The sequence below is a fragment of the Aphelocoma coerulescens genome, chromosome 10 (genome assembly GCF_041296385.1).
Source record: "Aphelocoma coerulescens isolate FSJ_1873_10779 chromosome 10, UR_Acoe_1.0, whole genome shotgun sequence".
Taxonomy (NCBI): domain Eukaryota; kingdom Metazoa; phylum Chordata; class Aves; order Passeriformes; family Corvidae; genus Aphelocoma; species Aphelocoma coerulescens.
Genome location: NC_091024.1, coordinates 19,268,302 through 19,295,458, shown reverse-complemented (window position 1 = coordinate 19,295,458; position 27,157 = coordinate 19,268,302). Strand labels below are relative to the sequence as shown.

Below are 27,157 nucleotides of genomic sequence, written 5' to 3'. Positions count from 1 at the left end.
GGCAGACATGACCGAGGGCTGTAACATCCTGATGAGTCCAGAGAAGATAAGTGATGAGAGGGTGATGACTCAGTGCCTCTAGTGCAAAACCCAGGACCATCCAATGCATCCAGCATGTCTGAAGGAGATGTTTCTCCATAGGATTTCTCCTGATGCAGGAGGATGAGGGTGGCTTCAAAAAGCAATTCCTGGAAGAAGCCACCCAGGACACAAAGACCATCACCAGCTCACTCTGCTGGGTGTAGAAGCTCACTGAGGTCTGATGTTTTCCCTGGGTCCTCTGCTTCAGCCGGTGGTTGTGGAGGAAGAAAACCCATCAGTGAGGTGGTGCTCCCACATCCAAGGCAGAGGGTAGCAGTTAATTCCTGGAGACAGGCTGGCCAAGGGTTGGCCAAGCTCCAGGGTCAGGACTGGCAGGCCTGAGCAGGATCAGGAGCAGGAGGGGGTTATTTGGTGGAGGTGGACATGAAGGGAGCAAGATATCCCCATTCCCAAGGTGGCTGAAGGGAGCTGGAGTCACCAGGATTGAATCCCGTGGGAAGAATGAATCAGTAGGAGCCAGTCACAGGGGTGACCACAAGGATCTGTTATCACCAGGATCTGTTATCGGTGGAAAATCTGTCTCATGAGGGCATCAAAGCAGCTCCTTGTGTGCCAAAAGGAAGGGGGAAGGGGAGGAAAGGAGGACAAAGATCCTCTGTGCTGGGCAAGGAGAGCTCTGTGGCCTCCAGCCCCTCTGGGATGGTGCAGGAGGGGGTTCAAAGCCCCGTGTCCTTCCATTTGAGAGCTGCTTCAGCCCATCCTGACAGCCCGAGCTAGGAGGGGAAGGTCTTGCTCTGAGCACCACGGAGCCAGAGCTGGGCTGAGTGCGTGTTATTCACCTTGAAACTATGTGAGTAAACAGAGAAGGCTCCTCTTCCTGGTCCCACCTCAGCAATCAGGCTGCAGACTGGAGCAGACGAGCCTGAATCCACCCTGGCAGATTACCGGGATGCTCTGCTGTCTCCTCTGGTGAGTTCTCGAGCCAAGCCACCCAGGAGAGGAGGATGACGAAGCTCCAGTTGGCCTCCTGGGCCATCCCCTCCTATGTGGTGCTTCTTGGAGATGTCCCACCAGGAGGAAAACATCCCTTTCTCACCACTTCTGGTGTTTTCATAACCTGTATCACCATTTTTTGTTGCTGAGCAGCAGCGACACTCATGGCTCGCTCTGACATGGGGGAGTGGAGCCAGCTGGGAAGAGCCCAGTTGAGAGACCCAGTGCCAGCTGGGAGGAAGAAGAGATGATCCACAGGAGAGGGACCTCTGTGCTGGCACAGCAAAAGCCACTGAGCTCCAGGCATTTGGTGGCCACTACTGCAGCCATGAGTCCCACTGGATCCTGGTGCCCTCCACCTTGGTCCTTGGGCTTCCCACAGGAGCTTGGCTCTTCTCTGTGGAAAAGCTTCATCCATCTTGGTGTCCTCTTCCCCATCAGTGCCACATGCTGAGTGTTCCTACAGGAAGGAGAAGAGCCTGGACCATCCTAGAGGGAAGAGAGCAGCTCCAGAGCAGGGCTGGAGCCAGCCCAGAGCCAGGGAGCCTTGCAGAAGACTGAAGAGTTTCCAGGATTGACAGTGGTTTCTGCAGGCAGGAGAGGGAATGAAATGGTCAAATTCATCATGATTCCATGCCTGTCCCCCCACACAGAGTAAAGGAACGTGGGAGATACCACAGCAATGCCATGCAAACACCCTGGAGAGGTGGACCCACTCCTGACCCTGGCCAGGAGGGAACAAAAACTGTTTTAAAGACTTTCAGAGCATCTTGGTGCGTCTGTGGGAGGCTTGTGGGCACTGGCTGGGTGGGAGGCAGCTGATGGGTCGATAGCCTGAAGGAGCACCAAACACACGGACATCAGAGATAACTGGAGAGAACAGTGTCCAGAAGTGTTACAGCGTTGTAGCCATTCCCACACTGGGAATCATGTAGAAATAAATTAGTTAACCATTCCAGAGCTTTAGGTACAGGCAGCAGCATCTGTGCTGGCACAGACTCGGGGATTCTCTTTGGGAGCGAGGCCACGGATGGGAGGAGAAGGGAAAGAAGGTCCACATGTTGCTGAGGTTCAAACTGGGTGACCTCAACCAGAACAGGAAAAAAAGGGAGGGGAAAAAAAAGAGGCAAGAAACTGCAGCTTCCTCCAGCTGATCCCTTGCAAGGCTTACTCGGAGTTACATCATGGTGCTTATTAGGATGCAGATCCCTGAGAGCCGTGGCTCCAGAGCCTCTGGAAGGGCAGCACCGTCCCTGGGGATGTGTGGTCCCCTGGCCAGCAGCCCGGGCAGGAAGGGTGGCACCCCAATGCCAGCTGTGCCAGTGAGGCCAGCTTCCCAAACACGGGACACTGCCGGTGTCCTCACAGAGGGACTTGGCTTCATTTCGGAGCCCAGGGAGGTGAGGGGTGTTTGGGCATGGGGCTGGCTCCTGTCTGTGCTCATCCTGGTGTTCCTGTGGCTGGGAGCTGCACAGATGCTGCTGGCCAGAGCAGAGGGCAGCTCGCCAGCTTCCCTGGCTCTGCTGTCACCACATCCAAGGCTTTTCCAAGACCACAGGTCTATTCCTCACCACACAGCACTGAGCAAGGTGGTTTCCCTGCCCTGGCTGCTCTCTTCCTGCAAACCAGGAATGCTGGGGGTGTCCCTGGAGGTGCCCAGGGAACAAACCCGGGCAGGGGGCTGCTTCCCAGTGGGAGGGCAGGATGCGGAGGTGGCAGAAGGAGGGTGGGCTCACAGGGGAATCCCAGCCCAGGAATCTCTGCTCCTGGGTGTGAGATTCCTGCTGAAGACCTTTTCTCGTGCCCCAGGACACTCCTCCGCTCCTGGTGCTGGTGAGAAACTGCCATGGGACTGCCCTGGATATTCCATGGGTATCCTTGGGTTCGGGGGTGTTTCCTTCCTGCAGGCAGGGAGCAGCTGAGCCACTCCAGTGCCTGCATCCTGCCTGCCAGAAGAGCAGGGAGCGTGTCAGGAGCACCCCCAGAGCTGCCACCATCCCGGGACTTCCCACAGAGGGAGCATCCAAACATGCCAAGCTAAGCAAGTCCTGCTGTGGAATTCAGCGCTGGATCCATGGACTCCAGGCACACGTCCTGATGCACAAGCAGCTTTCCTCAGCTTTGGATGGGTTCCATCAGCCTGTGGGCTGCTCCATGGGGCTTCTCCCTCCCTGCATCCTCCCACAGGGTTTTGCAGGATTTCACCTCCCATACTGGGAAACAAAAGCAAAAAGAAACCCCACGGCTTTTTTATTGTTTTTAAGTGCAGGAACGGCGTGTGAATGCCGGGGCACTAATTCAAGTGGGAACATGGAGCTGGAAAGCTTTCAGCTCCCAAACTCAACCCAAGCCTCAGCAGTTGGCTTTGTGCTGCTCATTCATCCACAGGGTTATTTCTGGATTCCTCCTCCTGGGAGAACAGGATTCGTTTTGTTTTCAGTGTTCCTTGGAGAGCAGCTTGCTGAGGAATGACTTAGCAGAGAAAAACCCTCTTGGCTGGTGGGGTCCACTCGATTCCATGATTCTGGGTGGGAAGGTGAGGATGTTTCATGTCCCTTGGGAATTTATTCCCACTCTGCTCTTGCTGGGGCTTGGATATCTCATTACCTATGGATAATTATCTAGAGATAATGAGGTACCTGCATCTCTGGGTTGCTGGGCCTTGTCTTTATTGCTTTCCTGGGGCAGCAAGCAGTGCAGGTTGGGATTTTTATTTATTTACCAATAACTGTAGGCCCTGACAGGATCCAAACCAAAGTTTCGAAGGAGATAAAGCTGGAAAAATGTTGGATGAGCAACCTGACCTGCCTGTGACGTATTTTTTTAGAATCATAGAATGGTTTGGGTTGTAAGGGACTTTAAAAATCATCCAGTTACAGACCTAATTTTCTCCTAGTTCAACCTAAAAGGGGATCTTACCCTGGATGGAAGGAGATCCAGAGCAAGGAGGGGTGGGAGAAACTGTGAAGACCCACCCCAAAAAACCTCAGCACATGGGATCTGACTTCCAGGACAGGGAGAGATGTGGGAGTGGGTATTTCAGAGGATGTTTGAGTCTCCTCCTCTCACTGCCAGCGCTCAGTGGAGGCTTGGACAGAACTGGCAGCTTCCAAGGTTTCAACTCCTTCTTGGCTCCAGAAGAAATGAGTGGGATGAGGAAACCCTGATCTCCCTCTTCACAATAAGTGTAATTTAAATTTAACCACAATGGCAGCTGTTGAGAGCCCCCCCCCAATCCTCCTCCCTCCTGCTCCGCTCCACCACTCCATCCCTCCATCCCTCCATCCCTGTTTTCCTCTGGCCCTCTCCTCTGGCCAGGCTGTGTGTGGGAAATGAGGACTGTCTGTACAGCTCTCTTACTCCAATTAGCTCGATAATTAGAGCCTCATCAGGGGTGCTGCTGCCGCCAGGGATGTCTCCAAGGCGAGGGCTGCTAACAAGGCCGGGAAGTCCCCAGCAGGAGCCCTGGGGATGGTGGGGTGGGATAAAGCCCCCTCTTGTCCTCTTGGACAGAGCAACAGGTGCTGGTGTCCCCAAGTCCCTGCGGTGCCCAGGGGATTTGCCTTCGTTCCGTATGTGGGATGTGTTTCAGGGGTAGAGGAGGACCCCATCCATCTCCCACTCCCCTCCAAATGGCTCCTGAGCCAAAAAAGCCATCTCTGCTTCCGCTCTGGTGGGTATATGGGGGGATTACCAGATGATTTGAGGAGTGGACAGGGTTTTTCTGGTCCCTAGGAGCAAGCCCAAGGTCTTTTTGGAGGGATGGTGTGCTTAAAACCTGGGAAGCTGTGGGGTTTGTGGTGGTGGGTGACCTTAAATCCCACCTCTCCCTGTCACTGGGAGATCAGCTGAGTAGCTGATCTCTCCTGAACCTAGAGCATGACTTTATGGGGAAGCAAATCAAAGAGAAGAGGGAAAAAGAGAGGGAAAAGGAATGAAGGTAGATGTTCCCGGACAGATCTTCCACAGGAAGACGAGATGGACAGGCCTGTGAGCTGGGGACCACCCCCCTTCTCTGTCACTCGAACCTCTGGCCAGCATTGCTCTGGGCTCTTCCCTCCTAGAGGGGGTTAAATCCTTCCGAGAGGCTTCATTAGCACAAGGGCGAATTGGGGAGCAAAAGCTGGGACAAGAACCGAACCCCTTTTTGGGGCATGGGAGAAGTGGTGTGGCTGGGGAGCAGCCATGAACCCCAAGTGCTGCCTGTGGTGCCTTGGGTTTTAACTTTCCTATTTTTCAAATCCTGCACTGCCCGGTGTGTAACTCTGAAGTTCCTTGGAGCCTGTTCACTTCTGCTCTCTGGTGCCAGGCAGACATAAAAAAGCCTCTCCAGGCCTGCTCTCCAAGGATACCCAAACTGTCCTAGGCCCAAAAGTATAAACCAAAAGCTTCTAAAGGGGGGGGCAAGCTTGGGGAAATTACATCATTCACTGAAGCTTTAATTGGAGAATTAACCCTGATATGCGAATGAACCAAACCTATAAAAGTGTGCAGAACTTGTGACCTGGGGTCCATCTTGGCAGTAGCCTCTGGCTCCCAGGGGCACCTTTGAAGGCCCTTTGAATAAATACCTGCCTTTATTCCCTTACTCCTGTCTAGTCTCTGTTTTTAGGAGGCCTCTTAAGGCATCAGAGGGGCAAAAAGGGAGAGAATGGCCATACCCTCAGTCGGAATCACCACCTACCTTTCCCCCAAAGCCACATTCCCAAGCTCTTGTGTTGTCAAAAATTATATAAAAATTAAAACAATAAATAAAAATCAAATAGTGGGGTTTTTTTGAAGTTGCTGTCTCCTGTGCTGATGGTGCCAGCAGGTTTGACGCCTCAGCAAGGAACTGCTCAGATCATTTGAGTTGCTACTGCAGAGATGAACCATATGGGAAGTTGAGAGAAGGAAATTCACAGGAAAAAGAACAAAATAGCAGGTATTTGCTGAGAAAACAGGCAGAAACTCCCCTCTCTGCGCCAGAGAAATGTAAGAGTGAGAAAATGTTGAAATTTAGTTTTCAGAGTCCAGCTGGATGCCTGGCAGCAGGAATGTGGCCAAGCAGGGATGAGGAAAGGTGTTTCTTGAGTAAAGTTACATGAATGTATGAGCCAACTGAAGCTTAAAGGGATTATCTGCCATGTCAAGGGAATGGTGATTCTGTTCAGTGAGGTAAAAATTAACACTGATCGTTTTAATGCCCATAACTCCCAATAACAAGCCATACCATCCACCCATTTGCTTGTTTTAACACATAACTCTTCTCTGTTGCACACTAATATGTAACATTTCATAATTAAATGTAATAACTATTCTCTAATTGCATTACCGTTTGAGCAAAGAAAATATTAATGGCAGCACCTGATCGATGAACTCCAGACAAAGCAGTAGAGCCAAGGGACTGGGAATGCAGCACCAGCTCCTCCCAGCTCCTTATTTTCTTTGCTGCTGCCACAAAACTGCTATAAATTGAAGCTGTAAGTGGAAAATAATGCTTGTGAGGCCAGCGAGAGGAGAATTCAAACCCTGCCTTCTCAGTTTCTGTTCAATAAAGTAATAAAAAAGTGGAATTCTTTATTTTTCACTTGAAAACTTTGTTTCTCACTGCCTGAGGGAGCTGAGCCTCCGCCACTGTTTCACTGCACGGCCTTGGGCAACGCACTTAATCGCCCGCGATCTGTGTCACTGGGTTAATCACAGTTACGTGCCTTTTATGAGGGTTAATGATTAGTCCGGGAATGTTTGTATGGACTTTTCCAGACGTGACTCCTTAGATAAACGCTACGCGTTAATGCTTGGGGCTGGTGGGCTTAAATCCAAGAGGAGGGGCTTTGCTTTGGGGCGGGGAGTGACTCTGGGGGAGCTCAAAGCCATCCCCAGCCCAGCCCAGGCTGCCAGCGGATCCCTCGGCTTCCCTCTGTCCCTGCATACGAGACGGGAAAGCCATTTTTTGTGGACACAGGGACTTGCGTCCGGCCAGACCCGGACCTCCGGCCACATCCCGGTGGGCTCGGCCTCGGGGAGGCTCCTCTGTGCTGAGAGTCCTCTGTAAAGGCGGAATTCCTCTAACGGGGGCTCCTGTTTCACAGGGAATCCCCACAATGCACGGGCTGCAATGGGAGATCCTCTTTATGGGGACTGCCTGTGTCACCGAAATTAGGAATAAACCTCCTGAACACCAGTGTAGTGTTAAGAATCAGACGTTTTTATTACCCGCCCGGATACAGGGCGGGTGACTCCGCCTAAGGTGCACTCCCGGCTCAGGATGATACACGTCTTTATTACCGGCGCACAATTCATCAGAAAATGTTACATATGAAGTTCGTCCCTCTCCGGGTGAGCTGTGCACGTGTTTTTGAACAATTTGTTACTGCGGCGGCCGTGGGGCCCCTAAACTGGGTTGGGCTGCGTGGAGTTGTTCCTGAGCCCGCGGCGTTTCACAGTCACATCCCGTCCCAGGAGCTGTGACTTGGGCGTGATCCGCAACACCTGCACTGGGGGGTCCCTCGACGGGGGTCCTCTCTAATGGGGCTGCCTGAAACTGGGGCTCCTTAATGGAGGTCCCCAATGGGGACTGTTGGTAAGTGGGGGGTGCTTAATGGGGCTCCCTCCCTTATGGGGACTGCTTGTAAGGGGAGGCCCCTAATGTCGGTCCTCCCTAATGGGGTCTCCCCTTAATGGGAGGGTGGTTCCTAACGGGGACGGCCTGAAATGGAGGTTCCTTTAGTGGGGGCTCCATACAATGGGGGTTTCCTTAGTGAGGCACCATACAGTGAGGGCTGTCCTTAATGATAATAGGGGCTCCCCATGCGGCCCCTCCTCTACAACGGGGGGCTCGCTGCAACGGCGACCCTTCCCTACAGGGGCTCCCCGGCTGTGGGTGTCCCCCGTAACGTGGGGGATGTCGCTGTCCCGAGAGTCCCGCTCCGAGCGCCCGGACAGAGCCCCGACCAGCTCAGCGCACATGTGGCTGGGCTGTCCTCTCCTGTCCCGTCCCGTCCCCTCCCCTCCTCCGGCCGGCCCACACGCACACCCAGCCCTCCTCCTCCTCCTTCTCCACCTCCTCCTCCCACTTCCTCCGCACAACGCGGGCTGCCGGCCGAGGAGGGGCAGCGGCCCCCCCGTTCCCCCCGTCCGCGCCGAGCCCCCCACCCGTGCCCGTAGCGATGCGCCGAGGGAGGCACCGCGCCGCAGCCGCAGGTGAGTGCGGGGCCGGAGGGATGCGCGTCCGGCAGGAGCCGCGATGGAGCGGAGGGATGCGGGGGCAGCGGGGCGGGGGGACCCCCAGCCAGCCCCGTGCTTGCCTTGGGGCTCCTTCGGCGAGTGAAACCCTCGAGCAGGGGGGGATCCCTGCACACCTTCCTCGGGATCATCTGCTTCTCGTTGGGCCATGCAAGGAAAAACGGGTTGCAGGCTCCGGATCCCGGGATTTTACCCATTTATGGACACTTTGGATCATGCGGCTGAGTCGCAGCGTGAGTGCGCTCAAGCTCCTGCGAGGGGTTTATTTTGGGGGTCGCCGGAGTGTTGCCCACACGAAAGCGGTGGCCGTGGGTGTGCGGAGGGGACAGAAGGACGGACACGGTCACGGCCACCCACCCCTGCCACATCCGTACCTCGTGTCCTGGCCTGCGAGCACCGGGGGGGGTCCCAGCCCTGACCGTGGCCAACCTTGGATGTGACATCGGAGGGTCGGAATGGGATCGATGCGTTTTGGAGGGGTTTCAATCCCGCGAGTAGAAGGGGACGCAGTCACTGAGCCCTTCTGGTGACTGCTCAATGCTCCGTAAAGTTGTCTGGTTTTGGGTTTTTTTAAATAAAAGTGAATATTCCTGGGGGGGTTTTCAGCTTAATTCGCAGATAGGCCGTGGCTTGGTGCATGCATTCCATAAGGATACTGCCTTAAAAAGCAGCTGGCTTGGTCCACGGGAAGGCTCCGGCTGGGCTTTTGCCCGCCCAGGAGACGCTCGGCAGCTGCAAAGTTTGTGGGAAAGGGGCAAGATATGGAATGAGGGAGCTGGGACCGCTGAGGCCTCTTCTTTGTTCCCCCAAATGACCGAAGCTGGGGGGCGCGGTGCCGGTGAGCTCACCCGAACCCGCCGGAGATGGGAAAGGTGACCTCCTCGGCAGGATCCCAAAGTCCCCGAGATTGTGAAACCAGGATTGCAGCCGGCCGGGAATCCGCCTCCTTACCGGTGGAGAAGTCCCTTGGTTTCGGGGAGACCCCGGGAACTCCCCCCCTGGCACAGCACCTCGGGGGGGCTGGGGATGCTGGATGCCAGCGGGTTTAGGAGATTTCATTTCTCGATTCCTGCGGGTTGGCCGGGAGTTGGCGGCTGTTTTCGGCATCACGTGGCGATGGAGGAGGCGGGAGACTGCGGTGGGAGGCTCCCGCTCCGGGCATCGCATCCCGGGGAGGAAATTCCGGGGAGCCTGCGTGCCGCGCCTGGCTGCCCCGCTGATCACAGACACGGGCGCGCTCTTCGGAGCTGTCGGAGCAAAAAGACATCTCTGAGGTGTTCCCAGCAGCCTTGGCAGGCCAAGGAGTCCTGCGGAGGGGACACGGGAGCCCTGCTGTGCCCTTTGGACACCCGAAACGCGGCAGATAAGGCTTTCTGAGGCCCGCGGGAGCTTATCAGGGAGGTTTCGCTGGTGGTGGCACGTGTTCCTCTGCATTTGGTTTTACTTTTACTCCCTTTCGGCCAAACGGCCCCGTGTGGGAAAAAAGCCCTGAGAAGAAGGAAGGGGGGAAAAAAATGAAAAAAACGTAAAAAAGAGAGGAATAACGGGTTGTGTTTATTCCACCCGCTGCTTTTCCCAGCTGTGGGGTTTCGGAATTACTGGCTGCATGTGTTGGGGTTCTCCCAGGCGTCTCCCCCAGCTCTGATTCCCACGTGTCCCTCTCGTCCCCCGCTGGCTGCAAGAGGGATAGTCCCAGAGGGAAAAAGCTGATGGTGACAGCAAAAGCAGAGCTGTTTTCCTGGGGTAGCGCAGGTGTGGGGATGGCACCGGCCAGGCAAAGTCCCAGTGGGCTTCATGGAAAGAGGGAGCCCACGGGTGCCCTCACCCTCATGTGGTTAAGGAGCTCAACGCTATCAGACAATGCATGTGCCTGGTTCCGGCCGCTGCTGCGGGATGACTCGTCCTGCTCTGCATCCCTCCAGCAAGAACTGAAGTCGGAGCTGGGCGAAGCAGGGCGATTGCATCGTGCCCGGTGGCGTCACCCGATCCCGCGGTGACAGCAGGGCCGGTGTCACAATATCCCCGCGCTGGGGAGTTGTGGATCCCCGGGGCTTCGGGGAAAGGGGAAGAAGCAGCGGGGAAACGTCGGGACTCAGGAGATCCTGGATTTCTGTCACAGCTGAGAAGGGATCCCATGCCTGCATCCCCCTCCCATGCAGCATCTCCCAGGGAGATGGATTAAAACACCACCCTCCCAAGAGATCCCTTTTGGAAGGAAAATAACCCAGTGTGGGGGTTTTCTTCAAGCTTTCTTCGGTTTGAAGGGAGCTGTTTTCCCTGGATCTAAGTGCTGGCAAATTTAATTGGTACTGCATGTCTTGGCAATGACCCCAAGGACTTATCCTGAGGATAAAGCTGTTGGAAATTATGTGGGGGAGCTTCTTCCAAGGGTGCAAGCAGGAAGGGAAGCACAGAGCCTCCCATGAGGGCTTCCACAGGATTCCGGGGAAGCAGTGTCCTTCCTGGGAAGCGATAAATTGTTGAAGCTTGCATGAGAAACCCACTGGGAAGGCTCAGTGGGGGGTGCAGCCTCAGTTGTGCTGTTTTGGGGTGAGCTGGGACTGGGGAGAGGCAGCTCATGCTCCGGTCCCCTCCCGGCAGAGCTGCAGCACCACCACCGGCTCACTCCCTTATCTCTCCCCACAAGTCCCCCCCTATATCTGCTCTGTTTCCCCTGCTGTTGATGTGGCTTTTATCTTATCTCCACGTGCTCTTCCTCCATTTCCTCCTTGGCTGCTCTGCTAGCGCTGCCGCAAAAGGAAAAAGAAAACCAACATGGAGGAAGGAGATCCTACTGCAGGGAGTCTGTCCCTGGCCTGGGGGTTGCTGGGCCGTGCTGGGAGACACTGGGTAACACTTGGCCACGCTGGGAGCGTCCTGAGTGATGCTCTGGTGTGTCCTGGGGCTGCTTGGGTGATGTACAGGACGCTCAGGTGATGCTGGGGGGATACTGGTTGATGGTGCAGTGGTGCTCTCGGGGCCCAGGTGATGCTCAGGTGTCTCAGTGGGATGCTCAGGAGATGCTGGGTGAGGCCAGGTGATATTGAGAGAAAACACAGGATTCTCAGGGATGCAGGACTGTGCTGGGACAGGCTGCCAGCTCCACCTGCTGGCACCCACCACCTGTCACTGCGGGCCAGCAGTCACCCCACAGCAGCCCCAAACCAGAAGGCACCCTAAGGGAGCGGGTAAGCTGCTGCCTTGGGGAAAAAACCCTCAAATTACTTTAAAAGGTGAAGCCGGGGATGTGAATTTTGGGCACTCTCTGTGTCTGCTGGCTCCTCACCTGAGATGACCCAGCTTTGCTCCCTGCTGCCTGCAACAGACGCTCATGGAGGCTTTGGAACCAAAGCAGCCAGAGCTTTCCAGGGCTTTTCCAAGGAGACACATGGAGGAATGCCCAGCCAGCCTCCCAGGACTCCCCCCACTGGAGGGGAGGATTGGATCTTGTGGAAAGGGGAGATCCCTGCACAATTAAGGCCCTCACGACTGGCCACACTGTAGAAAGTGTACAGAAGACTGTGTGTCTCCAGTTAATGCCCACACAATTATCGGATCTGCAGTGGCATTCCCCTGTGGAAATGGAGGCGGTTCTGCAGAGATTCCCCGTCTTGATCCGAGGCCTGCCTGATGCACTACAAATTCATGCTAAAATTATCAGTTTATTTATAGTTGTTTTGTTCGTGTTTTCATCAAAAGTAACTCGCTGGAAGGCTAAATATTAGTCAAACAATTTTTATACATGGTTAGCTTGATTTTTGCTAAGTTTATTTTGTCTTTTTACTGGGAAAAAAATGATGTGGAAAAAGCTTTTTATCTTACGGAAGTATAATTTTATCTCAGCCATACTCGGCCTGGGAGTTAGTACAAGGATTTATGCGTATTTAAAACAGAAAAGGTGTTGTACTAACCTTCCGTGTTCTGCCTCGGCAGACTTTAAACTTCTGATGACCGGGCTAAGTTTTTCAGAGATATTAACAGGAGAACTGAGTAATCTGGGCAAAGTGATAGAAAACGTCACATGACCTTGTGTGCCATTATATGTAAATCGCCACCATCGGAGAAGATTTGGAGTGAGCAGCAGCAGAAGAGAGCTGATGGAATGTTTGAGTCACGGGCGGTGGTTCATGACTCGAACACTCGGCCGTTCGCAGCAGCTGCCCAGGTGCACACCCATCGGAGGCTACCGCTGTCTGTTGGACCAGATAAGGGAAGAGGCTGATAAGAGACAGATCTGCCAAGTGGCATAGTGCTTTTTGATCCTGCCGACGTCCCTACACGAGTGGCTGTGAAAACTCCCCTTACCAGGACACTCACAGTTGGCCTGGCCTCTGATGGCCTCTTAATTGGCCTCTCAACTACACTGACACGTCTTAAAAGGTGTCACAGGCAAACAAATAACTCCGAGGTGTCCCGTGATCCACAGCATTACATCATCCAGAGTAAAGCTCCCTGCCCCAGGGGAGGTACCTGGGCGTTCCCACCGAGCCGGGGTTTATATTAACCCAAGGAACTTGGTGTTTCCTGGGCTTCCCTCACCCCAAAGAGATCAACGCAGCCGCCATCACAGTGGAATTGCAACAACCCACTCGCGTTGGAAGATCCACGGGTGGTGGGATCTTTCTACTCTTACCCTTTCCTTCCCTTTCTTTTCCTTAGGCATTTTTGGAAGTGTTATTTTCATGCTTTTATATTGCTGTATTACAGTAGATAATAACCAAAATGGCTCTGCCGAAACCAAATTGCTCTGGAACAAACCCTATATATATATATATATTTATAAACACCGGTCATTCAGCATTGCTTCGCTCTAATCAACCCCAAGGGATCCCTCAACAAGAACCTGGTTACCCTCACCTTATGGGGTGGGTTGTAACATTGTCACCTTGTGCCACCGCGGGCTGCTGGCTGTGGGGACTTGCTTTGCTCATGGCTTGTTCTCTCTCTTAACCAGGAAGGCCAGCTCACCTCTCCCGTGGGGACATTGGCAGCAGCATATAAATGGCCTCAAAACGGTACTTGCAGTCTGCGGACCCTGTGATTTTCAACAAGCTACCTCATCTGGAGCCTGCTGCCAGCTTCCTGCCCAGCAAAGTCCCAGGCAGATCCAGCTCCGTGCCCCACCCTGGCTCTGAAAACCATTTCAGCTACAAGGGCTCCTACTTTGCCTGCCCGCTGCAGAGCCCTGAGGGTCCCGAGCAGCCCCCGGCTCACTGGAGCCCCGCGCCCACCTACCTGCACCACGGCCCCGGTGCCATGAGCCAGCCCGTGCCGGCCGAGGGGCCACTGCTGGGCTTCCTGCTGCACTCCTCAGAGAGCCTGGGCGCCAGGCTGCAGCCCCCGGATGCCCTGAAGAGCAAGGACAGCCTGAGCCAGGAGCAGTTGATGGCCAGGAAGAAGCTGGACAGCCCAAGGTGCCCCTTGCCGGTGAAGAAGCCAGTGCTGGTGAACAAGGCAGCCCCGCTGGCAGTCCCCAAGCCAGTGTACGGAGCCCCCGCCTCCTTCCTGGCTCCCAGGATGGCTCTGCTACTGGGGACACGAGCAGACAGCCTGCAGCAGCGACCAGGGGAGGCAAACTGGGCTTTGCCCCCCACCACCCACCCTCTCCACCCCGGAGAGCCCCACAAGAGGGGTCCCTGCTCTGACCACAGCCTCCCGCCCATGCCCTCCAGCCTGGCGCTGCCTTCCAAGGAGCAGCTGGGCTCCCCCGTTGCCTTACCCCCCTACTATGCCACCTTTGATAAGTACGGGCCACCCCCCAGCACCCCGTTCCTGGAAGCAAGATGTCCCACTCCCCAGAGCCAGAAGAAGGTGCCGGAGGTCTCCAGCCTCAGCCCAGACCCCTGGCCCAAGCTCCAGCCACCTGAGGCCAGCCCAGTGAACCGGGAGAGGTCGGCAATGTGCTACCCGCCCTCGCCCTACCCACTGTCACCCCACAGAGCTGGCCCGCTCTGCCACCCGCCAGCTCCCACCACAGGGGAGCCTGGCGCCCTGCCTGGCTTTGGCTATGTGGGAAGCAGGGAGCTCTTTCCCAGCACCTACCTCAAGGCCCAAGCCCCAAGGAGTTACTTTCCCAGCCCCTTGGACCCCTATGTGCCAAGGACAGCCAGGTTGGGGGCAGTGCTGAGGGATGCTGAGCCACCAAGGGATGCCGAGCTGCTCAGGAACACTGGGTACCCAGGTTTTGCTGTCAGCCCGGGCGATGCATCCGTGTTCCACGCCTCCTTTCCCGGTGCAGAGGCGGGGTGTGAGCAGCACAGGGCGGACAGTCCGCAGTGGCGAGCGGCATCGAGGCACAGCAGCGCTTTCCAACCTGTCTGCACCTCAGAGAAGCTTCCGGGGGGCTCTGCTGGGCTCGCTGAGACATTTCCCAAGAGAGAAGGGAGCTGGGAGAAACCCAGGCAAGGGGAGGAGGAGCCCCTGTACCCAGGGAGGAGGAACAGCAGCCCGGCCCCTCAGGACACCCCCCCTGTGGGACCAGGCAAAGGAAATGCCTGCAAGGTCAAGGATCCAGCCAAGGAGCTCATCCGCCCTTCTCCATCCGTGACCCCCACAAAGGGGCTGGAAGACCAGAGGGACACCAAGGCTTTTTCATCCTCGCCACCGATGCCAGTGATCCACAATGTCTTCAGCCTGGCACCTTACCAGGAGTACCTGGAGAGGGCCAAGGGCTCAGACCCCGTCCTCTTCTGCAGGAAGCATCTGTGGGAGGACTCCCCGCCCCAAAACACGGCTGGCAGCCAGGAGCCTGCTGCCCGCAGAGACATCTCGGTGGTGTCCAGCAGTGATGCAGTGCAGAGCCAAGGGGAGAGCTGTTACAGGAGTGTCCCTAAAAAGCCAAAGCCTGTGCCCCAAGAGCAGGAGTCTCAGGAGGGTAGCCCTGAGGGGGTGGGCACTGAGGAGCTTCCCTCTGAGGACATGGTGCTGGACCTTAGCTTGAAGAAAGAGCTGGTGGAAGCTGGGGAGACCCAGAGATCCATTGGCTGTGCAGAGAGGACACTGGACCGAGAGGATAAGGAGGAGGAGGAGAAAGAGGCTGAAGGGGGGAAGGTGGGGTTGGGAGAGGGTGCGCAGCCCCAGCTGCCTGAGGTGGACTCTGGGGAAAGGAGCAGCTTTCAGAGCTCAGCCACCTTCATGTTCCAAAAATACAAGCTCCTGCCCTCCCTCCTGCCCAGCACCGAGCCCCCTCGGCAGGATGGCAGCCCCCACCCCCCCCAGCCCAGCCCTCCCAGCAGCACCCCCACGCCGACTCACCCAGCCTCCTCCCCAGCCAGCAGCCCCCTGGTCCCACCGCCTGGCCCCCAGCCCAGCACCATCTTAGGCCCCAACCCTCCCCAGACCCTTCTTCCCACAGCCCCCTCCACCCTGGGGGAGGAGAAGGTCTCAGTGGTCAGGCAGGTTGGTGGTGTCCCCGCACAGACCCCCTCGGGGCAGTACTTCACCACCCTGCACACCTGCCTCTGTGACACGATCTCGGGCTCAGTGTCCCGCTCCTCCCCGGAGCTCCTGCAGCAGTGGCTGAAGAAGGCTGAGCCAGCAGAAGAGCTGGGAGAGATGCCCAAATCCTGGCCCAAGCCCAAAAATGGCTCCAAGGTTCCCAATCCTCAGAAGCCCACCAACGGCAAGGAGATCTGGCTGGCTTTCCAGGACGTGGCCGTGCTCCTCGCCAACCTGCTCTCCCAGCTGGAGGCCTTCATGTTCGCTTGCCCTTTCCCCCACGTTGTCCGGGCGGGAGCCATCTTCATCCCCATCCATGTGGTGAAGGAGAAGCTCTTCCCAAAGCTCCCCGGGAGCTTCGTGGACCAAGTGCTGCAGAAACACAAGGTGGAGCTGCGTCCCACCACCCTCTCGGAGGAGAAGCACCTGAGGGACCTGGAGCTGAAGAGTTGCACCTCCCGCATGCTGAAGCTCCTGGCACTCAAGCAGCTTCCCGAAATCTACCCCGACCTGCTCAACCTCCACTGGCACAACTCCATCCAGCAGCAGCTCGGTAGGTAGCCAGGCATCTCCTGTGGATGGGTGCCTCGGGCTCTCCCAGGGAGGCTCCAGCTGCACCTGCCTTCCAGGCGCTGCTGTTCTTGGGGAGCATCCAAAGGTGCCTCAGCATCTGTGTCCTAGCAAGGGTTCTGCCTGGCTTCTCCTCTGTGGGTTGTGGAGGGGGAAACTTTGAGCTGGGAGGGAGAAAACTCATCCTGGGGGTATCAGGGAGGTTTCAGTCACCTCCAGGCCACCTCTGCCCATCCAAGGGCACTGTGTCAGACCCCCACCCATGGCTGTCCTGAAGTGGTGACTTCACTGCTCTGTCCACACAACCTTTTGTTGCTGCTCAGGGTCATTATCAGCACCTTTATTTCTTCCAGGTTCAAGCTCACAGACTGGCCAGCACCCTTCCAAGTAGGTAACTCCTCTTCCATGTGGGTTTATAGGAGTTCATGGGATTTATATCTCATTTGTGGAGGTGTATGTGTGTGGGTTTCATGTGATGGTGAGCAGCTTGAGCTGGGTGGGGAGGCTCCACTGCCTGGGCCGGGCTGGAGCAGGGAATATTCAGGACGTGGGGGTGTGCCCTCCCTAACCACTCCTTCCTCTCGCAGGTAGCCCTGGCGTGGAGGCACTGAAAGCTGGTGGCAAAGCGACAGCCACAGATAGATCAAGAAAAAGGAGGCACTGAGGAACGTGCCAGGGACAATGACTGGAATGGGAAGGTCCCTCGTCCCAGAGCCATGGATGCCGAGACCACCAGCAGCCTTGCAGGCAGATGCTCGGCTCCCACCAGCATCAGGGATCCTCCAGGATGCTGATACCTTGCCAGGGGCCCTCTGAGGATGCTGCTCAGGGTGGAGAACAGCTCAGTGGTGCTCCAGGGAGACACTTGGATGCTGGTGGGTTATCTGGGCCCACGGGGATGGGCTCAAGCCCCTCACGGCAGCTGGAGCTGCTTTTCTTTGAATGGATTGTCTTTTAGTGCATCTCCCACCTCCATCTGTGACTGCCCTGGTGAGCTGTGAAGGAATGGCTGCAGTTCCAGTGGAGCTGGAGCAAGAGGAGCATGGAAATGGCCACAGCACCATCCACAGCCTTGGAGAAAGGGGACTGCAGGGATGACATCCCACCTCCTCTGTCCTCTAAATCCCCTCTCCTGCTTTTTCCGCGCCATTCCCAATAAACGTCCCCTTCCTCTGGGATTTTCACCTTTAAAGTGTTACAAAGACCTGGCACAACATCAAGGGCAAGGGAATCGTGACTTCCGTAGTCCCAGGACTAAGGGGTTTTTTTTGTTTAAAATGAAGACATTTTACAAATGTTATGGATTTACCTTTATAAGGAGCTGCTGCCTTCAGGTCATGTGTTTTGGGTTGTTTTTTCTTGCAATACAGTAATTTATACCTGTCTTTTTATTTAAACTAAAAGGCTGCAAAAAAGATTTAAAGACTCTTAAAGAAAAGAAAACCAAATCACTTGACATCCCAGATCCTGTCCCAAAGGACAATGTGGGAGATGCACATTTAGGGTTCGCCTTGATGGAGACGAAAGAGGCAGGGAGGGGAGTGATGCCGCCAGACCTTGGAAGGAGGAGGGATCCTTTCCATCCCAAAGGGTTATGGGCATCCCAGGAGGGATGTGGGCATCCCAAGACTAATGGACATCCCCTCACCCTGGGGGGCTGCAGCAGGGTACACAGCAGAGGCCTTAAAAACTCATCACTCAGGTGGTCTTCCAGCTGCTGCAGGGCATGGAGGAACAAAACAAGGATTATTAGGATTTTTAAAAATTTCACTACAGGGAATATTTATTTTAAACTAAGAAAACAGCGGGAGGTGGGGGGGGGGGGAAGCAATAAAATGACCCTACCCAAACTGTACTTACTCTAGCCAAAAGGTGTGTTTGCCACTGGGGGATTTCTGTGGGTGCCTTCCTGGTTTTCCATGGGGATGGAGTGGCTGTGGATGGGATGCGTAAGGGGGATGCTGCTGTTCTCCTCGCTCCCCCTCAGCCCTCCATGGCTGTGCACAGGGATTTGGAAAGCAGTGTCTGTTAATAATACTGTTGGTTTTGTATGCATATAAGGTTCCAGGGAAGAAAGTTCCTTCCCTTTATTTAATTTTTTTGTAAGAACATGGAAGAGTTGCCTCATCTGGTTAAAAGAGTTCAGCTTGTTTCCAGACATGCCCTGCTTCTGTGTCTGCTTCCCAGGGTGGGCACAACGGGACCTTCCTGGGCTTGGAGGGTCCCCAAATCCCCCCCCAATGCACTTGCCTGCCTCTCTCTGCACCAAGGCACAAGTGCTGTGCCCAGCCCCTCTGTCCCATCATCAGAGGCTGGATCTGGTGTCCACGGTGCCATCACAGGAGCACATCCCAGTCTCCACAAACCCCTGGATGACAACCTGGGAAGAGGGCACTGGTCTGAGCATCAGAAGCTGGGCAGGAGAGTGTGGAGTGCTCAGGGATGCACTCTGGGCTGATCCAGTGGGGACCCCTGAGACACCCTCCTCCTTGAGAGCCTCCATCAGGCACAGAATGTGCCTGATCCCAAAGGCCAAGTACTCCATTCCACGTGTTTCAGCCCCACTTAGTGGAGCCCAGCAGGTGAACAGCACTTCCACGACGCCCTCCTCACAAACAGGGTATGTTGGGGAACATCAGCAGGGTTTGGGGATCATCCTGCCTGGAGGAGCAGGCACACCCCCTCTTGCTGCCAAGGGCTCAATGAGGAGCAGAGGAAAGCTGAAACCCCTCCAGCTTCCCCTGAGGGAGTGCAAATGAGTTTGTGTTAATTGGGAGCAGCTGGAATGGAGCCACATCCCACCCCCGGGAAACCAGATAAAAGCCAGGGCTTGGGTGGGCCTTGCTGCTCTCTTCTCCTGGGGTGCTGCCAGGTAAGGGGTGCTGGTGGGTTGGTGAGCCTGGCCCTCCTTGGGGAGGTTACTGGGGACAAGGTGGGTGTTTGGGGCAAGAAATGAGGTAATGTCTTGAGCCCAGGGCTGGTTACAACCCTGTGCTGTGCTGGGACCTTCCCAGGAGATGCTGAGGCTTGGCACAGGCTTTCCTGAGCCAGGAGGCTGCTGGAGAGAAGGGAGGCCTTCTAAGAAGGAGCTCTGGGGATGGGCCAGTCACTGGGGTGTGCTGTGGTGGGGAGCTGGAGGGGCCCACCCTAAACCTCCTGCTGTCCCTCTCCACAGCTCAGCTCTCCCAAGATGAGCCGAGGGGTTGGACCACCAGGCCCCCAGGACACTGCTGCCCTGCAGCCAGAAATGATGCTCCGTGGTGAGAGGGAAGGGGCTGTGGGCACAGCTCTGTGCATGGCTGTCCCTGCCAGCAGGCTGTGGTGCAGAGCCTTCCTGGTGCTGGCCATGTGTGTGTGTGCTACTGCCATCCCCTACGGCCTGGGCACTCTGGCTGCTGTCACCTGGGGTCCCCTGGGCTCATCAGCCTCCCAGCAAGGGATGGGTGACAGTCTGGTGACAGCATGTGGGGACCTCCTCACCTCAGGTTGCTTCCCAGGGGTCCAAGGAGATGTGACCCATGGGACAGGTGCTGGGGGATGGAGCCTGGGGACACAGACTGCGGCCATACAGACATCTCGGAGCTCCCTGCAGCGGCAGCCTGGCTCTAGGGACAAGGAAGGGCTCAGGCTGGGCACAGCAGCAGCTGCGATGCTGTCCCCCACACAGTGGCTTGGCAAAAGGGTGCCTGCTACCTCAACTCGGCTCTTCCAGACTGAGGGTGTCCCCAGTCCTGGCTCCTGGCATCCCCTTGCTCTGGGAGGCCTCCGTGGAGCAGGACCAGGCTCACACGACGCCATGCGGATGTCAGCAGTGACTTCAGCTGGGGGCCTGGGGCAGCCAGCGGGCACAGCAGAGCCCCAGAGCCCACAGAGGGAGTCTGAGGGCACTTCCAGAGCTCGGAGCAAGCCAGCTGCTGGGGTCCCTGCCACCCCCCAGGTATGGCTGCACCCTCCTTCCCTCCCCACAGATGCTTCTGGCCCCTCTGCAGAGGTGCAGGTGGCACCCAACCAGCTGGTGCCACTCCAAGGGGCTGCTGGGGGAGCTCAGGTCCCACCCGATGTCCCAGCGCAGACACTGATGGATGTTCAGTCCTGGAGCCCCAGCACAGCAGAGCAGGTGGTGGCCTCTGCTCTGCCAACGCAAGGGACACCCGGCTCGGCCAACCCTGGCCCAGTGTGGGTGCCCCCTGCCCTGACACCTGAGGGGCTCTGGGGCACTGCCAGCACCGTCCTGCCTGGGAAAGCGGCTCTGTTGGTGGACACTGCGTTGGCCCAGGTTCCAGGAAACGGGTCTGGACTCCTGGATGCAGTCCTGGCATCACTTCCTACCACTGCCATGGTTCCTGGTGCCCACAATCAGCAAATGCTGGCTTCCTTCCTTTCCCCAGCCGAGTCTGGGGGTTCTGCTGTCACCTCGGGGGTGCAGAGTGACCTGCCTTCTACCCTGGCACAGCCGATGTCCACCGAAGCCTCCCCAGCTCAGACCAGGCCTCCCAGCCCTGCAGGTCCCACTGTGACAGGGATGAGCTCCACAGCCACTGGTGTCATCCCAGAGCTTGGGCAGGTGTTTGTGATGGAAGAATCCAGGCACAGCAAGCCCAGGACAGCATCACTGGGACCCACTCCCACTCCCTCTCCAGGAGGACCTCCAGGGCCCACCCCTGCCAGCCCAGCCTCTGTGCCTCCCCCCTGCTCCACAAACCCAGCTCTGGAGCTTGGCTCTGAGCCTGGGCACCACACTGCCACCACCAGTGGGACATCTCCATCCTGCCTGCCGACTTCTTCTGGAGCTGGGCATGCAGCCAGCTCCCTGCTCAGCTCGCAGACCCTGGCTGTGCCCACAGGAGTGACCCTCGATGCCCACATCATGTCTAGTGGCTCCATCACTTCCCAGCACTCCTCCACAGCCATGGAGCATCTCCCTGCTGCCACCAGAGAGGCCTTCAGCCCAGCTGAGCTGGTGATGAAGGGCAAACCTGGCTCCACAGGGATGGAACCCCCTGCATCCCACCCGTCCAGCCTCCCCTTTCCCACACAGCCTGTGCACGTGCTGCCCTTGCAGTTCCGGCTGCTGGGCGTTGCTTACACCTCGGCTCTGGGCAGCAGGAATTCGGACAGCTACCGGAAACTGGAGGGAGACGTGAGACTGATGGTGGGTGCTGGAGGTGGTTGGGGCAGATGCTGGCACTTTGGGGTGCAGGGTGGTGCCAGGCCCTGCTGGGGTGAGAAGCCTGTGTGCTGCATCAGCCCTTGGTTGGTTTATTGCCCACCTGAGCATGGTGGAGGTGGATAAATCCTTGGCATTGCTCCACTGGCACTTGGTTTGAGGTGGGACTGGACTCCCCTCACCTCAGGCAGCCAACAGGGCCGTGGCACACCATGTTGTTGCTGGGGTATTCTGTCCCGGGAGTATGGGTGGCTGCTCTAGGTATCCCAGCTCATCCATGGGCATTCCCAGAGGGAATATATACCCACTCCCTGGGGTACCAGCATGCCCTCTCCTGTGCAGACTGAGTTGACTCCCCTCTATTTATTGCCCACCTGCTGGTGCATTTCCCCTTCACAGGGGGGAGATTGGAAAACCTTCTCAGTTACCAGGTGCTTCTTCCTTCCTTCCTTCCAGCTAAATCAGATGCTGTCCAGCTACGAGACCTTCCTGCAGGCAAACGTCCTTGAGTTCATGTGAGTGTGCAGCCAATGGGGAGGGGTGGTTTGGCTTGGAGGGAAGGGTTTGCCCAGGAAAGTGCTCCAGGCAGGTCATAGTGAGGGGCAGTGCTCCCTCCCTGGCATCATCATCCCGAGGGATCCCTGTCTGAATTTCTGGATAAATGTATCTGGGAAAGAAAAAGCAGGTGTGCTGCCCACTGTCTCCTCTCCCTCCCAGGAATGGCTCAGTGGTGGTGCGAGGGGAGGCTCTATTCCGGGGGGATGCTCCTGCTCCCACCAACTCCCACCTCATCCGGACAGTAGTCACAGAGGCAAGCAAGGGAAGGAGCATCTTCAGCTGGCAGCTGGAGCCCCAGTCTGTCCAGTCCGGTGGTAAGTCCTGAAGGCCTTCCCACAGCAGGGCTGCTGCTGCCAAGTGCCCTCCTAGTGCCTCTATCAAAGCCAAAACCTGTGCAGTTTGGATTCCAGGCTTTTCCTTCTCTTAACATCCCTTCTCCTGACCTGTGTAAAGCCATTTTAAGGACATTAAGGGTGGTGGAAGGCACATCTGAAGCAGCGAGACCTGTGTGGGCCAGTGCTTCTGCTTAACGCCCTGCCTTCCCCTCTTTGCCCCAGCTCTCCTGTGCTGGGAAATGGTACATCCCGACCCCTTCCCACATCCAAAGGAATTCCTCCTCACTCTGCTGCCCTCCTGGTTTCTGCTTTTGGTGTGTGGCTGTGGATGAGCTCAAGGCTGAACAATATCTCCCAAGGAAGGTGGAGGAACAGGTGTGAGCATGACTCTTCCAAACTCCCTTAGGCTTCAGCCTGGACAACCTGGACCCGGAGAAGCTGTCCATCTCCTTCACTGGCTCCCAGCTTGGGATGAGCAGGATGGGTCCTCTGGAGAGGCTGGTCAGTGAGGTATGCCAAACCTTGGGGGCTCTTCCGAAGGGTGATGCTGGGGGAGTGGGCACAGGCTGCCTGGGTGGTGGGATAACCTGTGCTAAACAGGGGAAGGTGTGAACTGTTGTCTTCTCTCTACCCAGGTAACTTCATCTGTCAGTCCCCTCTACCACGTGAGGAACTTCACCATCTCCCAGCTCAGGTATGGGATGCAGCTACTCCTCTGCCAACATCTTAATTTAATTACCTTCACTATCTCTTGTGCTCTCTGCAGCTCATTAGCAGTGCTGCAAGGATGGAGAGGATGGAAAAAGCTGGCAGGGAATGTGCAGCTGGAGCAAACTAACTGAGCACCTTCTGTGGGCTCTCAGGGGAAAAACACCGGTAAAGGTGCTTGAGCCAGGTCCCAGCCCTCCTGCCTTGCTCAGGGCTCTTCTCTCCCTTCAGGAACCTCGATGGGAACATGGAGATCACTGGAGACCTCTACCTAGACACGGTTGTCCATGCTGATGTTACAGAGGTTCTGGAAGCCCTGACTACACTGTCAGCCCTCCCCCTGGACCTGACGTCGCTCTCGGTGGAGGGTAAGGACAGTCCCTGTGTGTGGTGTGGTCAGGGTTGCTGCCAAATCTGCACACCCAGCACTTGTTCCTTTAGGGTCCAAGCTTGGTCTGCACGTGTACCCCCTCTCCTTCCTCGTCACCAACAGACAGTTCAGCCAGAAGCTTCAGGATTCGCTCTCTGTAGAGCATGAGAATCTCTCCAGGGACCTTGAGGACGCGGTAGGAACAGGGCTGGTGGGAAGAGGGGATTAAGGTCCTCCCAGCGGGGTGAGAAGAAGAGCTGTGGGAGGAAGAGGGGCTGCTTTGGGGTGTCCTAGCACCCCCAAAAGCTGGTGGGGAGCTGAGCACAACCTTTCTTCCAGGTGGCGAGAGCCCTGAGGGATTACCCAACCTTCTTGAAAGTGCTGATAAAAGAATTCATGTGAGTGGGAGTAGGGGGTCTGCTGGGGCAGGGGTGTACAGGGGCACGGAGGTCTCCCTTCAGATGTCAGCCAATAGGTCATGGCTGACAGGTGCAGATTTTTGGCTACAGAAGGATTTGCGGAGGAAGCTGAGGTCAAGCATTAGTCCATTGTATCAGTGGTGACTTGCTGGACCTCCAGGGTTCCTGAGTGCAGGGCTCTCTTCCAATCGAGCAGAATGCTCTGGGAGGCTGGGTGTGCCCCCCCCACTGTGGGGTCACGGGGGGACTGGCAGCTGCTGGAGCTCTTTCCAACCCTTTCTGCAGGCCTGGCTCCTTGATCTGCCATGGGAACATGATATTCCATCACCCTGCTCCAACCAGCATGGAAGTTTTGAAGACACTTGTGCTCTCGGTTGGGCCAAACCAGGCTTTGGCTGACTCTGACATCCATGTGGATCCATACTCTCTTTCTGTGGGAGGTAAGCTCCCCTCTGGGACATGGGTATATGAGCTCCACAGGCCCCATGCAAGCACCGTGAGCAGAGTAGATCCACAGCTGACCACATCCTGATCCTTTGTGTGAAGAGAGGGTGAGATGTCTTGGCTGGTGAGGTGACCAGAAAGCAAAATCTGAATAAGAGTTGTGCCCTTTCCCTCTGCATAACCTGAGGGATTGGGGTTGGAGACCTGCTGCTGCAGGCTGGTGGAGAATGGGAGGATAGGGCATGAAGGGTGTGGCACAGATGTTTTTGTATCCTATATACTTGTACTGGAGCAGTGGGTGGCTGGCACCCCGTGGGGCAGAGCCCCTGGTTGCTCCAGGCTCTAAGCTCTGTGCTCTGCTCCAGAGGACACCCTGGAGCCTCCCTCGCCCCAGCCGGGCTTCCCAGCCTATGGAGTGGCCATCATGGTCATAGGTGGCCTCTGCATCATCACTGCGCCCATCGTGCTCGTGGTAAGGGTGAATTCTGTCTGCTGGTGTGGACAAGCAGCCCTGGCCCCTTGTGTGGGGTGGGCTGAGAGACCCTGTGGGGCCAGGCAGGGCTACAGTCCCTGTGCTATCCTCCCCAGTGCCTGGGGACCAAGAGGCTGGGCTGGCAGAATGGAAGAGCCCTTTGGGACAGAAGAGACCCTGAAGCAGGGATCCAGATGCTGGAAATGGATAACCAGGGGTTCTGGACAGAGGTTAGTGGCCTTTGCATCCCTTGGGTTATTTTCTGTGCCTGGGAGCTGATGTTGCTGCAGGTCATGGGTTCTTCTGTTACCTGGTGATGATCTCTGGGGTTGGAGAAAACTGGGGGGAGCTGGAGGAAAGGGACCCTCATTCCTGCCTTTGCTAGAGGTGTTTACAGTGACTTCTTCCCTCTCACCTGCAGGACCCTGAGGATGGTCACATCCAGTGGCAAAGCACTTCTGCCTGAGGAGAGAAGCAGCAGCTGGGGGGAGCTTGGAGAGGGGGCTGTAGGGGGAAGGAGATGCTGAGCAGCTTTCCCATATCATGTAGCAGCAGCTGCCAGGTGCTCCCTGAGCAGAATGCAGACTCAGGTGTGTAAAGGAATAATTTTGTATCTTAAATAAACTGTTCATAGACCGTCAAACCCAGTTGTGAAGGATCTGTGTTTGCTGCTGGGGGGGTGGTGTTGAGCCCTTCTGCCTGGGTGGGCAACTTTGCCCTGGGCTCCCAGTACCACCACAGCCATGTTCTGCTGGTCTAACTGGTGCCAGTGAGCTGGGCTTGGTCCTCTCCAGCTCCGGGTTGGATAACAAGACTCTAGTGCTAGGGAGTTAAAAAAGCAAGAATGTGCAGGCCAGCCCCACAGTCACTTTTCCAGCCCCAGCGTGCTTTCCATTCCAGCACCGTGGTTTTTATTTCAGATCCTGCTCTGGAGTGTTTGTTCTAGCCCCGACCCTGCCCCACAGGCTTTATCTCAGCTCCCGTCCTACAGCACTGCTTGTAGCTCGTGCTGTGGACGTTCAGCACCCTGGAGTCTTTATTGCAGATCCTCAGCCCCAGGGTCTTTATTTTGCCTCTCCACGGCCACAACTTTTACTTTACCTCCAGCCTCGAGGTCTGTATTTCAGACAAGCCCCCAGGCCTTTTATTTCAGCTCCACAATCAGAGTTTCAGCCCCAGCTCACCATCAGCCTTTATAAGCACCTCTATGAGATCCCAACCTTATAGTCGCTATCCCAGTTCTACAGTGCTTCCAGTTCCAGTCTCACAAAGCTTTACTTCATTCCAGTTCTGCCTCTTCCCACTGCGGCTCGGTGAAGCTACTCAGGCATCAGAACAAGATCTTTATTTCAGGTCGAGCTCCGTGAAGCTTCAGCCCCAGCTCTGAACTCCTCCACACTCCCGGCCCGTGTGGGGCTGAGACTGCGCTGGCACGGCCCGCCACTGCCGGCCCGCCTTTCCCCGCGCTGTCCGGTCACAGCCGCCCTTTCAATGCGGGCGCGGTCCCGCCAACCTCAGACCGCTAAATCGCGGCCCGGCCCCTCAGCCCGGCCCCGCTCCCCCGTTCGCCTGAGGCGCCGCTCCCGCCGCCGCCGCCGCTTTGGGAGCCGGCGGAGCCGTGGCCCCGCTGGTGCAGCCTCGGCAGGTGTTGTTTTGGCCCGGGAAGGGCGGGCGGGAGTTCTCGCCCGGAAAAGGGGAGACGGCGGGGAGCGGGCGGGCTCGGCCCCCGGCCCGGCGGCGGCGGCGGGAGCGGGGCCTGAGGGGACAGCGGGGGGGGCGCGGAGCCGAGCGGGGCGGGAACGGGCGGGCTGGGATTGGCGGGGCCGGCGCTGCCTCGGGCTGGGATTGGCTGTGCTGGCCCGGCCTGGGGCATAAATAGCGTGCGCAGGAGGGGGCGGGCGTCAGTGCGGCGTGGAGGCTGCGGGTGGCGAGCGGAGCTGCGGAGGCGCGGTCCGAGGAGCGGCGCTGCGCCAGGACGGGACCCCTGCGGCTGCCGGTCCGGGGAGCGCCGGTGAGCACGGACGGGCGCGTCCGCCTGGGCCGGGGTCTGGGGGCAGCGGTGCCGGCCGTGCCCAGTTCTTTCTGCTGCGTCCTGCGGGGCTCGGGCAGCCGGAGGCTGGTGCGGGGCCTGGAGCGGCGCAGGGGGAACCGGCTGCTGCTACCGGTGGCCGGGGAGAAGCCCTTCCGTGGTTTTTGGGTTTGAAGTAACGTTACAAATGTCGGGAATAAAATTGTTTTACTCTAGTTTTTACTATTTTATTCTGTTTTTATTTGAAATAATTAATGATTTTGTTATTTATTGCATTACTTTGTTTTTCTACTTGTGTTACTATAGGGTTTTAATTTGCTTTTTTAGTAGATTTGTGATGTTAATTCAGTAAAGGTTGTGGGGCTGGGGCTGAAACAGCAGTTGTA

General features: G+C 56.7%; 2 protein-coding genes across 4 annotated transcripts; both read left to right on the top strand.

The window, feature by feature from the left end:
- The first annotated feature begins 7,214 nt into the window (after positions 1–7,214).
- On the top strand, positions 7,215–18,393 carry C10H15orf39 (chromosome 10 C15orf39 homolog). 3 transcript variants are annotated; one of them, XM_069025750.1, is made up of 3 exons: positions 7,215–8,220; positions 13,217–16,256; positions 16,861–18,393. In XM_069025750.1, exons 2-3 carry the CDS (start codon positions 13,264–13,266, stop codon positions 16,931–16,933), a joined length of 3,066 nt encoding a protein of 1,021 aa, XP_068881851.1. In that variant the 5' UTR covers positions 7,215–8,220; positions 13,217–13,263; the 3' UTR covers positions 16,934–18,393. The 3 variants fall into 3 exon arrangements, with proteins under 3 accessions (XP_068881851.1, XP_068881852.1, XP_068881850.1); XM_069025751.1 differs by adding an exon at positions 16,623–16,660 and having other exon boundaries at positions 7,215–16,252; positions 16,861–16,946; XM_069025749.1 differs by having other exon boundaries at positions 7,215–16,256.
- Positions 18,394–19,088: 695 nt separating this feature from the next.
- On the top strand, positions 19,089–25,378 carry LOC138116709 (mucin-1-like). The gene is made up of 13 exons (XM_069026326.1): positions 19,089–19,141; positions 19,445–21,421; positions 21,893–21,951; positions 22,154–22,308; positions 22,736–22,839; positions 22,965–23,023; positions 23,269–23,405; positions 23,479–23,603; positions 23,747–23,805; positions 24,112–24,266; positions 24,636–24,742; positions 24,859–24,972; positions 25,164–25,378. Exons 2-13 carry the CDS (start codon positions 19,460–19,462, stop codon positions 25,206–25,208), a joined length of 3,081 nt encoding a protein of 1,026 aa, XP_068882427.1. The 5' UTR covers positions 19,089–19,141; positions 19,445–19,459; the 3' UTR covers positions 25,209–25,378.
- The last annotated feature ends 1,779 nt before the right edge of the window (positions 25,379–27,157 follow it).